At 49.5% G+C, this 12854-nt stretch overlaps 1 protein-coding gene across 4 annotated transcripts in view; it reads left to right on the top strand.

The window, feature by feature from the left end:
* ZNF319 (zinc finger protein 319) overlaps positions 1-11330 on the top strand; it is a 62661-nt gene extending 51331 nt beyond the window's left edge. For 3 of the 4 annotated variants that reach the window (XM_073564369.1, XM_073564370.1, XM_073564371.1), the window contains one exon: positions 9492-11330. In XM_073564369.1, coding sequence (XP_073420470.1) covers positions 9596-11236 — 1641 coding nt within the window. In that variant the 5' untranslated portion in view covers positions 9492-9595 and the 3' untranslated portion in view covers positions 11237-11330. Of the gene's footprint in view, positions 1-3793; positions 4997-9491 lie in introns of those variants that run through there. The other variant, XM_073564372.1, reaches the window with a different exon arrangement.
* The last annotated feature ends 1524 nt before the right edge of the window (positions 11331-12854 follow it).

The following is a 12854-nucleotide window of genomic DNA, read 5'->3' as shown; positions in this document are numbered from 1 at the left end:
AATATCCATGGCTCCGTCTCACCCTGAGAATACCAGCCGTCAGCTGTCAGCTTTAGCAAGGCTGGTTGTCAATAATGGGGGGGACCCCACGCCATTTTTTTAAAATAATTTAAATAATTATTTTTTTTAAAACGGCGTGGGTTCCCCTCTATTTTTGATAACCAGCCTTGCTGAAGCTGACAGCTGAGGGTTGCAGCCCCCAGCTGTGAGTTTTGTCTGGCTGGTTATCAAAAATAGAGGGCAACCCACGCCGTTTTTTTTTAAATAACTGTATTTACTTACAGCGGCGCCGGAGTGGCCGATGAATCCTCCCACCCGCCGCTCCTGCTGTCCCTGTTATTAGCAGCAGGGGTAAGCTGATGGGAGTAATAGTACCATCCGCCGGCTCCTCATTCTCTCCTGCTCGCGCCGATCACCAACAGAGCTGGGGAGTATGATGAGAGCCGTATTCAGCACCGGGGAACAGCGCTTACTGTAACACTTCTTCCCCGGCGCCGGTGCGTGTCACGTGGATGACATCCATGTGTGTCCTGCGTATGCACGTGTGCGGTACGTTTTATGGCCTGTGCTGACATTAAAAGATAGACATGGCAGCGTGTTTTGCCCACGGACACACGATCCATGGAAACACACTGACATGTGCACAGACTTGAACCAGCCACATATGGGGTATGGCCACGTTCAGTAGAAATTGTGAGACTAATTTTGAGGCCATTTTTATACACTTCTTGTGTGAAAGTGGTGGTAAAAATGTAATTATCTTGTCCTCTCTGCCCAATGGTGTAGTATTCTGTGACACACCCATGGTGTCAATATGATCACTGCACCCCTAGATGAATTCATTGAGAGGTGTAGTTTGTAACATGGGGTCACTTATGTGGGGGTTCTGCCGTTTTGGCCCCTCATGGGCTCTCCCAGTGGGTCATGGCACCTGCAAACCATAACTGGTGCCCAAACAGTGGTTCCCCCCCACATATCAGCGTACTCAGCACAATTTGCAGAATAACTTTTGGGGTCCAATTTCTCCTGGTACCCTTGGGAAAAATAAGAAAAATTGGACCTGAAGTATTTTTTTTTGTGAAAAAAAAGTTAAATGTTCGTTTTTTTTTTTTTTAAACATTCAAAAAATTCCTGTGAAGCACCTGAAGGGTTAATAAACTTCTTGAATGTGGTGTTGAGCACCTTGAGGGGTGCAGTTTTTAGAATGGGGTCACTTTGGGGTATTTTCTATTATATAGACCCCTCAAAGTGGCTTCAAATGTGATGTGGTCCCTAAAAATAAAATGGTGTAAAAATGAGAAATCGCTGGTCAACTTTTTTTTAGTTCCCAAATTGTGCTGATGTAAAGTAAACATGTGGGAAATGTTAGATATCAGGTTTTTTGTGTCGTATCTCTGTGATTTAAGGGCATAAAAATTCAAAGTTGGAAAATTGCAAAATTTTTACCAAATTTCCGTTTTTTTCATAAATAAAAGCAAGTTACATGAAATAAATGTTACCACTAACATGAAGTCCAATATGTCACGAGAAAACAATGTCAGAATCACCGGGATCCATGGAAGCTCCAGAGTTATCACCTCATAAAGGGACAGTGGTCACAATTGTAAAAACTGGCCCGGTCATTAACGGGCTGTGACTGACTATAGGAACCCAGTATATAACCGGCAGTCAGACGATCACTTTATTCCAGCCATTAACAGGGAAGATTCCTTTCATAAACGTCACGGCCACCATCTCTCTTACTACCTATAATTTCCAGCTTGTATGAAGGACTGTGATCCCATCGCTATGGACTATGTACTGTGGAGTGAAAACAGTAGACTGTTGTGAATTCTCTGGATCTGACTTCTGAGTCGGGGCTCCCTCTGGTGGTTACTGCGGGTAGTGGAGCTGGCCGGGCTGACAGAAGTCTGCCACTTGACGACGATGATTGGAAATCAGGGGTTACTGACTGGGATGGTATAAGTGAGCAGGCTTCCCTCAGTGGTTGCTGGTAATTAGTTCTTGTGCATTTTGAAGTCTGCTGTCTCCTGCTTGATCCTGCATTTTTCAGTTAAGTTGTTCATTTGCTAATCCTTTGCATCTGGTCTGGTTTTGCCTCTTTCTGCTTTGCTGTGAGGGTTCAGCGTGCTGCCTGCTGGGGCTGTGCTGGACCCCTCTCCATATGTTACAGCTTGTGTCAGTTTGTTCAGTCCCCTGTTATATTAGTCTCTTTTGCTTTGCTGCCAGTTCACACCAGAATGCTGATATAGCGGGGGAGAGGTCGTGTGACCTCAGTGTTTTTGTACATCAGACGTGTTGGATTTTTTAGGGTTTTTGCGTGATTACAGACAATGTCTTTTCTGTCCTTTCCTGTCCTATTCAGACAGTTTGGGCCCCATCATTTGCTCAGTCTATTTTCTGTCTGTGTTTGTGCCTCATCTTTTCTCACCGACAATACATGTTGGGGGCTGTCTATTCCTTTGGGGTTCTACTCCGAGGCAGTTTAGATTTCCCCTTTCTTGCTTTAGGCTTAATTGGTCCTCCGGCTGTGCCGAGGCGTCTAGGGCATCGTAGGTACGCTCCACGGCTACTGTTGGTTGTGTTGTTAGGACTAGGGGTCTGCAATCCGCGCAGGGACCAACCTTTCTGGTTTCCTGGTGGCCTGGCCTATTTCTGCCATCCTCCTCGGTGAGCTATTCATAACAGTAGACTCCCTTTTGATTACGTTATTACCCTTGTCAGCATTGATCCTTGTAGCTGCGCACGCACACACTAAGAGGCTGTAAGGGCTCAGTGTGAGGGACACAGGGCTGGCACGCCACAACGCCGCCTGTGACATTCCCAATTTCTGTATTACTGGCCGGTTTTGGCACCTAGAACATCTAGTCCCCCCCCCCGGGCACTGCAGCCTCGCTTGGCGTCATGAACAGGATCACATTGTGTGCCTGAAGATTTATGGTACTCATGATTTTTGTGGAGTTGAAGCTGCTGCCTTTGTTGCTGTGAATGCGATCGTTCCTTGGCTGGATTGAACTGTGTGTTATGACTGTTGGGTGAAGACACATAGGAGCCGTTTACAAAAACACCTGCATCATTACAAAAACTGGTCCGGACCGGCTAGTTCGCACCAAACAGGAAAAACCCGCGAAAGCATGGCGGGAAGAAGAGCAGCCGGACGGACAGGAAGTGCCCCCCATATACAGGAAGTGCCCCCCATATACAGGAAGTGCCCCCCATATACAGGAAGTGCCTCCCTATATACAGGAAGTGCCTCCCTATATACAGGAAGTGCCTCCCTATATACAGGAAGTGCCTCCCTATATACAGGAAGTGCCTCCCATATACAGGAAGTGCCTCCCTATACAGGAAGTGCCCCATATATACAGGAAGTGCCTCCCTATATACAGGAAGTGCCTCCCTATATACAGGAAGTGCCCCCATATACAGGAAGTGCCCCCCTATATACAGGAAGTGCCCCCCTATACAGGAAGTGCCCCATATATACAGGAAGTGCCCCATATATACAGGAAGTGCCCCTATATACAGGAAGTGCCTCCCTATATACAGGAAGTGCCCCCATATACAGGAAGTGCCTCCCTATATACAGGAAGTGCCCCCATATACAGGAAGTGCCTCCCTATATACAGGAAGTGCCCCCCTATACAGGAAGTGCCCCATATATACAGGAAGTGCCCCATATATACAGGAAGTGCCCCTATATACAGGAAGTGCCCCCCCTATACAGGAAGTGCCCCATATATACAGGAAGTGCCCCTATATACAGGAAGTGCCTCCCTATATACAGGAAGTGCCTCCCATATACAGGAAGTGCCTCCATATTCTTCCCTCATCTCAGTGAGGCATCAGCCTGCAGAGGTTCTTTTTGTCGTTTTGTCTCCTAAATCGGCTGAAGCTGCTTGTTTCAACCATTTTTATCAGCTACCTGCACTCCAGTTAAGAGGGGGAGCGCTCTGTCTCTCTAGTATGCAACTGTATAGACTATATTGTCCTCAACGACCTGCAGCACCATTTTGTGGTTTCTTAAAGAGACAGTACACCGATTATTTGCAGTCATGTATGACTCCAAAGCAAGTGAGGAACCTTTTTGCCAGTGCTTCATCATTACCAGCAGCTTGTTCCCAGGCAGTTCCACCAGTTAGTGTGCCCATGGCCCCTGTTCCAGCTAAACCCACGAGGATGCCAATATTTATTGGGACTTCCAACCTGCCAGTTTACAGAGGAGACCCGCATACCTTTGCAGATTTTAGGGAGAAAATATCCAGGACACTTGAATTTGTATCACTCCCATCGGGCAGGTACCACGTTTACTGGAACATGAAATCCTCAAATAGAGGAAAAAAAAATCCTCCAAAAAATTTAGTTACAAACCAGAGAGGCCCAAATGCATCTGCACTAATCCAGGGCGCAGCAGACCCAAGTAAAATGGCAGCTGCACAGGTGCATAACGACCACTTTTACTGGAACAAGTTGAAGGACCTGGTGCAGAAGAACTACGTTCCTGGCCATCTACAGACGACCAGTGTACACCAGATCCTCAACAAACTCAAGGAGGCGCTTAAGCTACAGTCCCCAACAGAGGTCAGGCTCCGTTTTTATGAGCGATGACAGAATCCAGCAGAGACTCTTAGAGACTATGCTTTGGCCCTCCAGACTGCTTTCAGGGCCCTGCGCCAAGCGGATACTCAACAAGCCCCTGCAGAGGCTCAGCGTAAGATTCTGGGCAGATTTATACAGGGTGTGGACTCTAGGCTACTACAGAGCCGACTCCGTATTCTTGCTTCTCAAAACCCTGTAATGTCGTCGTTTTCTGAGTTCAAGACTCAAGCCTTACATGTTTTAGGTACTGACTCGCCTTATGGGGGACCCCCTACTGTACCCCCACTGTGTCATGTTTTATCCACTCCAGCTTATCAGGCGGCACAAGCCTCAGGTGCCACTAATATTACACACCAAAGAGAGAGAGTGGAGTACAAGTCCAAAAATTATTAAAAAGGTATGTTTATTACTAAAATTAACACATTATTATTATTATTATTATTATTATTATTATTATTATTATTATTATTATTATTATTATTATTATTATGCATTTCTATAGCACCATTTATTCCATGGCGCTTTACATGTGAAAAGGGGAAATATAGACAAGTATAATAAACGTGTAAGACGAGGGACACACAAGTACATAAGGAGAGGGGACCCTGCCCGCGAGGGCTCACAGTCTACAGGGATGGGTGAGGATACAGTAGGAGAGGGGAGAGCAGGTCGTGCTGTGGTTCAGTAGACCGAGGACCATTACAGGCTGTAGGCTTGTTAGAACAGGTGGGTCTTCAGGTTCTTCTTGAAGGTTTCCGTTGATGGTGGGAGTCTGATGTGTTGCGGCAGGGAGTTCCAGAGTATGGGGGAAGCACAAGAGAAGTCTTGTATGCGGTTGTGGGAAGAAGAGATAAGGGGGGAGTAGAGAAGGAGATTTTGAGATGATCGAAGATTGTGTGCGGGTAGGTACCTAGAGACCATGTCACAGATGTATGGAGGAGACAGGTTGTGGATGGCTTTGTATGTCATGGTTAGGGTTTTCATCACGAAACAATCACTGACCTCAGGGAGACCAGTCAAAGAAAACACTGCGGCAGCCGGCAAAGGCACTCAATCAGTGAAATCCTAGGTGCAATGCTCCCTGGGAAATACAAATATGCAAATAAAGTCAGTGGAGCCTCATTTAAGAGTCTCAAACATGGTTTGGTGGTTTCCAAAAGGAGCCACCCCTTGGCTGGGTCCTTCCCTGGAGGAAGATCTGGCTAGTCCCGTGTTTCAGACTCTTAAATGAGGCTCCACGGACTTTATTTGCATATTCGTATTTCCCAGGGAGCAATGCACCTAGGATTTCACTGTGATTGAGCGCCTTTGCCGGCTGCCGCAGTGTTTTCTTTGACTGGTCTCCCTGAGGTTAGTGATTGTTTCGTGATGTTGGTCTACTAGGCATTGCTCCCACCTAGCCAGAATCCTACTCCACGCTGATGAGGGGCAACACCCCGAAACAGCTGTCTGGGGATGGATACCTGGCCTTGGTATTTCCCTTGTCATATCTGTAAACTCGTAAAGAGCTGGATATTGACTTAAAGGGCCACTTAATATGGTGGAAATGGTGGTTTCCAAAAGGAGCCACCCCTTGGCTGGCTTCTTCCCTGGAGGAAGATCTGGCTAGTCCCGTGTTTAAGACTCTTAAATGAGGCTCCACGGACTTTATTTGCATGGTTAGGGTTTTGAATTGGAGCCTCTGGACAATAGGAAGCCAGTGAAGGGCCTGGCATAGGGGGAGGCTGGGGAATAGCAGGGAGACAGGTGAATTAGTCGGGCAGCAGAGTGTAGGATGGACTGGAGCGGAGCCAGAGTGCTAGAGGGGAGGCCAGAAAGTAGGAGGTTGCAGTAGTCGAGGCGGGAGATGATGAGAGCATGCACTAGTGTTTTTGTGGTTTCGTGGTTGAGGAATGAGCGGATCTGGGAAATATGTTTGAGTTTGAGGCGGCAGGAGGAGGCGAGAGCTTGGATATGTGGTTTTAAAGAGAGCGCAGAGTCGAGGATCACCCCAAGGCACCGAGCGTGTGGGACTGGGGAAAGAAAGCAGCCGTTGACATTGATGGATAGGTCTGGTGGAGGGGTAGAGTTAGATGGGGGAAAGATGATGAATTCAGTTTTGTCCATGTTCAGTTTGAGAATGCGAGCAGAGAAGAAGACTGAGATAGCAGACAGACATTGTGGGATTTCAGTCAGTAAGGAGGCGAGGTTGGGTCCAGATAGGTAGATCTGCATGTCATCGGCGTAGAGGTGATACTGCAAACCGTAGGATTCTATGAGCTGTCCCAAGCCAAAGGTGTAGATGGAGAATAGTAGGGGTCTTAGGACTGAGCCTTGAGGAACACCAACAGACAGGGGGCGAGGTGAGGAGGTGGTGTGTGAGAGGGAAACACTAAATGTTCGGTCTGTTAGGTATGATGAGATCCAGGATAGGGCCAAGTCTGTGATGCCAAGAGATGAGAGAGTCTGTAGCAGGAGGGAATGGTCTACGGTGTCGAAGGCAGAGGACAGGTCCAGGAGAAGGAGGACAGAGTAGTGTCGCTTGCTCTTGGCGGTTAGTAAGTCGTTACTGACTTTAGTTAGGGCAGTTTCAGTTGAGTGATGCGGTCGGAAGCCAGATTGTAACCGGTCAAAGAGGGAACAGGAGGAGAGGTGGGAGGACAGTTCAAGATGGACATGCTGTTCCAGTAGTTTTGAGGCGTAAGGGAGAAGAGATATCGGGCGATAGACACAGAGGATGGATCAAGGGAGGGCTTTTTGAGGATGGGTGTGATTGAGGCATGTTTGAAGGATGAGGGAAAGACACCATTTGTAAGTGAAAGGTTGAAGAGGTGTGTTAGAGATGGGATGAAGACTGTGGCCAAGTTAGGTATGAGATGAGACGGGAGTGGGTCGAGGGCACATGTGGTGAGGTGTGATCGTGACAGAAGGGTGGAGAGCTGACCACCTGTCATGGAGGAGAAGCTGGCTTTTGCAGAACAGGGCTGAGCGGCTAAGAGGGGCATTGGGGGCTGCGGGCCAAAGTTTTGTCTGATCGTGTCGATCTTCTGCTTTAAAGAAGGAGGCAAAGTCTTCGGCAGAAATGAGAGGAGGGGGAGAAGGTGCAGGGGGACGGAGTAGAGAATTGAAAGTGTTGAAGAGCTGTTTAGGGTTGTGAGACAGGGAGGATATGAGAGATGCGAAGTAAGTTTGCTTTGCGGCAGAGAGCGTGGACTTAAAGCTGACAAGGGACTGCTTGTATGCGCTGAAGTGCTCAGTAGAATGGGTTCTCTTCCATCTCCGCTCAGCGGCCCTGGAAACCCGTCTCAGTTCTTTGGTCAGGCTGGTCAGCCAGGGCTGTGCCTGCTGATTGTACGTGAGGGGGGCAGCCGAATCAAGTGTTGCTGTTATTGTGGTGTTATAAAAAGTGGCGGCAGCATCTGTGTTTTGTTCACAATAGTGAACAAAAGTAGATAAAATACCAATGACCATTACATGTTCAGCGAGGAAAACAGGTAGAAATGACTGGTGTGTCAACCAGACATTACCACATACGTTATAAAATAAAGTGCTTAGTGCCTTGTGTAATCAATGGGAAGGAAGACCAGGAAAAGGTTGGTAAGTATAGCTGAAGCAGAAGTCTTACATCCCTAGAGTCAAGTGCCCTGTAAATATAGAGACCTACCAAAAATACTTTGTTGTAAAAAATATATATAACAGTAGTCAGCAAGTGCTAGTAAAAAGATAACAAAAACAGGGTATTTAGTTGATACGTTTTTTGCAAAAAATGTATACTAAGCCACTCCTCCACGTCACGGTATACCCATCTCGGAGCAGTCCTATCTAATGTATTTAAAACCTGATCATGTGAACAGTACCTATATGAGCAGGATTCAGAAAGGCGCTTCCTGATGTGGACACGCTGTGCAAGATGACTCTTTATGTGCATGTCCCACAAGAGAGGGGCGGGAATCTCCCAAACCTTGCATAAACAAGAAACTAATAGATTAAAACACATGTGACATGCACAAAAGTGAACAGGTCGGTTGGACAGTGTTCACACCACCCAAAGACTGAAACACAAAGAAAAAACACAGTATGACAAACGTGCAAAAATACTCTGTTGTAAAAAAGATATATAACAGTAAACAGCAAGTGCTAGTAAAAGATGATAAAAACGGTATTTAGATTCCCGCCCCTCTCTTGTGTGACATGCACATAAAGAGCCGTCTTGCACAGCGTGCCCACATCAGGAAGCACCTTTCTGAATCCTGCTCATATAGGTACTATTCACATGATCAGGTTTTAAATACATTAGATAGGACTGCTCCGAGATGGGTATACCGTGACGTTGGTGAGTGGCTTATTATACGTTTTTTGCAAAAAACGTATCAACTAAATACCCTGTTTTTGTTATCTTTTTACTAGCACTTACTGACTACTATTATATATTTTTTACAACAGCGTATTTTTGCAGGTTTGTCATACTGTGTTTATTCTTTGTGTTTCTCCTCCTGGGATATGTTTGGTCTCCTCCTCCGCCTGGGATATGTTTGGTCTCCTCTTTCTGGGATATGTTTGGTCTCCTCTTCCTGGGATATGTTTGGTCTCCTCCTCCTGGGACAATACATATAATTTATGGTATGCTCCTTCTCTGGGGATATGTATGGTCTCCTTTTCTTTTTGGGATAATACATATAATGTATGGTACCCTCCTCCTGGGATATGTTTAGTCTCATCCTGGGATATGTTTGGGATATGTTTGGTCTCCTCCTCCTTCTGGTATATGTTTGATCTCCATCTGCTCCTGGTATATGTTTGGTCTCCTCCTTCTGGGATAATAGATATTTTCAGTGGTCTCTTTCATGTTCTGTAATAACTTTATGATGGCTCCTCTGCGGCTTCTGCTCAGACTTCTTTTTTTTTTCTTGCAGATTTCCCCCAGAAGATGCCATGAGCTTGTACGGCGGATGCCTGACTACTGGCTGACCATAACACTGACGCCTTTTGGGTTGAAGCCGTGTGTCTGTCCCCCATTATGTCCGAGGGCTGGGCTCCTACACAGGCGCCTCCTTCTTCCTTGCAGCCGCCCCTGCAGCAGCATCTCATCGCCAACCCAGCCTCTTCCGACAACCCATTGGGCTGTGCAGTTTACGGCATTCTGGTGCAGCCTGATCTTGGGATCCCTCATCCGCCTTTGCCCCCCACTGAGCCTCTGCACAAGTGTTTGCTGTGTGGGCACGACCTGACTAACCTGGCCAACCCGCAGGAGCATCAATGCATGCCTTCCGCCAGTCAGGACCGCTCCTTCCAGTGCACCCAGTGTCTGAAGATCTTTCACCAGGCCACTGACCTCCTGGAGCACCAGTGCACACAGGTGGAGCAGAAGCCTTTTGTCTGTGGAGTTTGTAAAATGGGGTTTTCTCTGCTGACCTCCCTGGCACAACACCACACTGCCCACAATGGTATCTCACTAAAATGTGCCATCTGTGAGAAGACATACAAGCCTCCAGAGGCCGATAGAGCCTGCTTACCCGGCGCCCCTCCTCCAGTGCCGGGCCCAGCCTGCAGCGACAAACCCTTCATCTGCACCTTGTGTCACAAGCCCTTTAAGCACTTGTCAGAGCTGTCCCGCCACGAGCGCGTCCACACCGGTGAGAAGCCGTACAAGTGCACGCTGTGCGAGAAGAGCTTCAGCCAGTCCTCGCACCTGGTGCACCACAAGCGCACACACAGCTCTGAGCGCCCCTACAAGTGCACCGTGTGTGAAAAAAGCTTCAAGCATCGCTCCCACCTCCTGCGGCACATGTATGCTCACTCTGGCGAGCAGCTGTTCCAATGCCAGACATGCCAGCTGCGCTTCAAGGAATCGTCACAGTTACTGCAGCACCCATGCACACCAGCCGGGGAGCGGCCCTTCCGCTGTGCTGCATGTCAGAAGACATTCCGGCGTCCATCGGACCTCAGGCAGCACGAACGGACGCACAGCGAGGACCGGCCTTTCCCCTGTGATCTGTGTCCGATGAGCTTTAAGCAGCAGTATGCCCTAATGAGGCACCGACGCACCCACAAGGCCGAGGAACCCACCAACTGCAGCTACTGTGATAAAAGCACGGCCTTCAGCCCGCACGGGGCCGAGAGCATCTTCAAATGCAATGCATGCCAGCAGGGCTTCCACCAGGCTCAGGACTTGCTGCGACACAAGTGCGGGCACAGCGGCGCAGAGCGACCCTTCCAGTGCAGCATGTGTCATAAGACTTACAAGCGCGCCTCCGCCCTGCAGAAGCACCAGTCCGCCCACTGCACAGAGAAGCCGCTGAGGTGCACGGCCTGTGAGCGGCGATTCTTCTCCTCCTCAGAGTTCGTGCAGCATCGGTGCGATCCCACCAGGGACAAACCCCTCAAGTGTCCAGACTGTGAGAAGCGATTCAAGTATGCCTCTGACCTGCAGAGACACCGACGGGTGCACACGGGCGAGAAGCCCTACAAGTGCCCGTCCTGCGACAAAAGCTTCAAACAGCGGGAACATCTGAACAAACACCAGAGCGTCCACAACAGGGAGCAGCATTACAAGTGCCTGTGGTGCGGCGAGCGCTTCCATGAACTGGCGCAGCTCCAGGATCACAGCGCACAACACACGGCGGACGGCGCCTTCCAGGTGGCCACTTGTCTGCCCTGACTCCACACTGTGAGCGCCATATTGGTGCCCTCACACCAGAGACTAGCGTCTCCTGTCTATGCCAGCGAGTAATAAAGCTATGTGTACAGGGGAAGCCATGGCCGTGAGGGTCGTGTCTGTGTCCATGTGCATACCGTAGGTGCGCAAACCGTCAGCTGAAATCATATGCCTTTAAGCGCCTGCTCCACCTGCACCGAATCCACCTGCTCTAAATCCCCCTCTGTCAAATATACCTGCACTGAATTCCCACCACCAAATCTACCTCCACGCCTTATTCTCCACACTCCTGCCCCTTATTCTCCACACTCCTGCCCCCTTATTCTCCACGCTCCTGCCCCCTTATTCTCCACGCTCCTGCCCCCTTATTCTCCACGCTCCTTCCCTTTATTCTCCACGCTCCTGCCCTTTATTCTCCACGCTCCTGCCCCTTATTCTCCACACTCCTGCCCCTTATTCTCCACGCTCCTGCCCCTTATTCCCCACGCTCCTGCCTCTTATTCTCCACGCTCCTGCCCCTTATTCTCCATGCTCCTGCCCCTTATTCTCCACGCTCCTGCCCCTTATTCTCCACGCTCCTGCCCCTTATTCTCCACGCTCCTGCCCCTTATTCTCCACGCTCCTGCCCCTTATTCTCCACGCTCCTGCCCCTTATTCTCCACGCTCCTGCCCCTTAGTCTCCACGCTCCTGCCCCTTATTCTCCACGCTCCTGCCCCTTAGTCTCCACGCTCCTGCCCCTTATTCTCCACGCTCCTGCCCCTTATTCTCCACGCTCCTGCCCCTTATTCTCCACGCTCCTGCCCCTTATTCTCCACGCTCCTGCCCCTTATTCTCCACGCTCCTGCCCCTTATTCTCCACGCTCCTGCCCCTTATTCTCCAGACTCCTGCCCCTTATTCTCCACGCTCCTGCCCCTTATTCTCCAGACTCCTGACCCTTCTCCACGCTCCTGTCCCTTATTTTCCAGCCCCTTGTTCTCCACACTCCCGCCCCTTATTCTCCAGACTCCTGACCCATATTCTCCACGCTCCTGCCCCTTGTTCTCCAAGCACCTGCCCCTTATTCTCCACGCTCCTGCCCCTTATTCTCCACGCACCTGCCCCTTATTCTCCACGCTCCTGCACCTTGTTCTCCACGCTCCTGCACCTTGTTCTCCACGCTCCTGCCCCTTATTCTCCACGCTCCTGCCCCTTATTCTCCACGCTCCTGTCCCTTATTCTCCACGCTCCTGCCCCTTATTCTCCACGCTCCTGCCCCTTATTCTCCACGCTCCTGCCCCTTATTCTCCACGCTCCTGCCCCTTATTCTCCACGCTCCTGCCCCTTATTCTCCACGCTCCTGCCCCTTATTCTCCACGCTCCTGCCCCTTATTCTCCACGCTCCTGCCCCTTATTCTCCACGCTCCTGCCCCTTATTCTCCAGACTCCTGCCCCTTATTCTCCACGCTCCTGCCCCTTATTCTCCAGACTCCTGACCCTTCTCCACGCTCCTGTCCCTTATTTTCCAGCCCCTTGTTCTCCACACTCCCGCCCCTTATTCTCCAGACTCCTGACCCATATTCTCCACGCTCCTGCCCCTTGTTCTCCAAGCACCTGCCCCTTATTCTCCACGCTCCTGCCCC

This window comes from Dendrobates tinctorius, unplaced genomic scaffold (assembly GCF_039654945.1).
Source record: "Dendrobates tinctorius isolate UK_male_01 unplaced genomic scaffold, ASM3965494v1 ptg000450l, whole genome shotgun sequence".
Lineage (NCBI taxonomy): Eukaryota > Metazoa > Chordata > Amphibia > Anura > Dendrobatidae > Dendrobates > Dendrobates tinctorius.
Note: the sequence above shows the minus strand (reverse complement) of the source record. Positions and strands in the feature narration are given on the sequence as shown.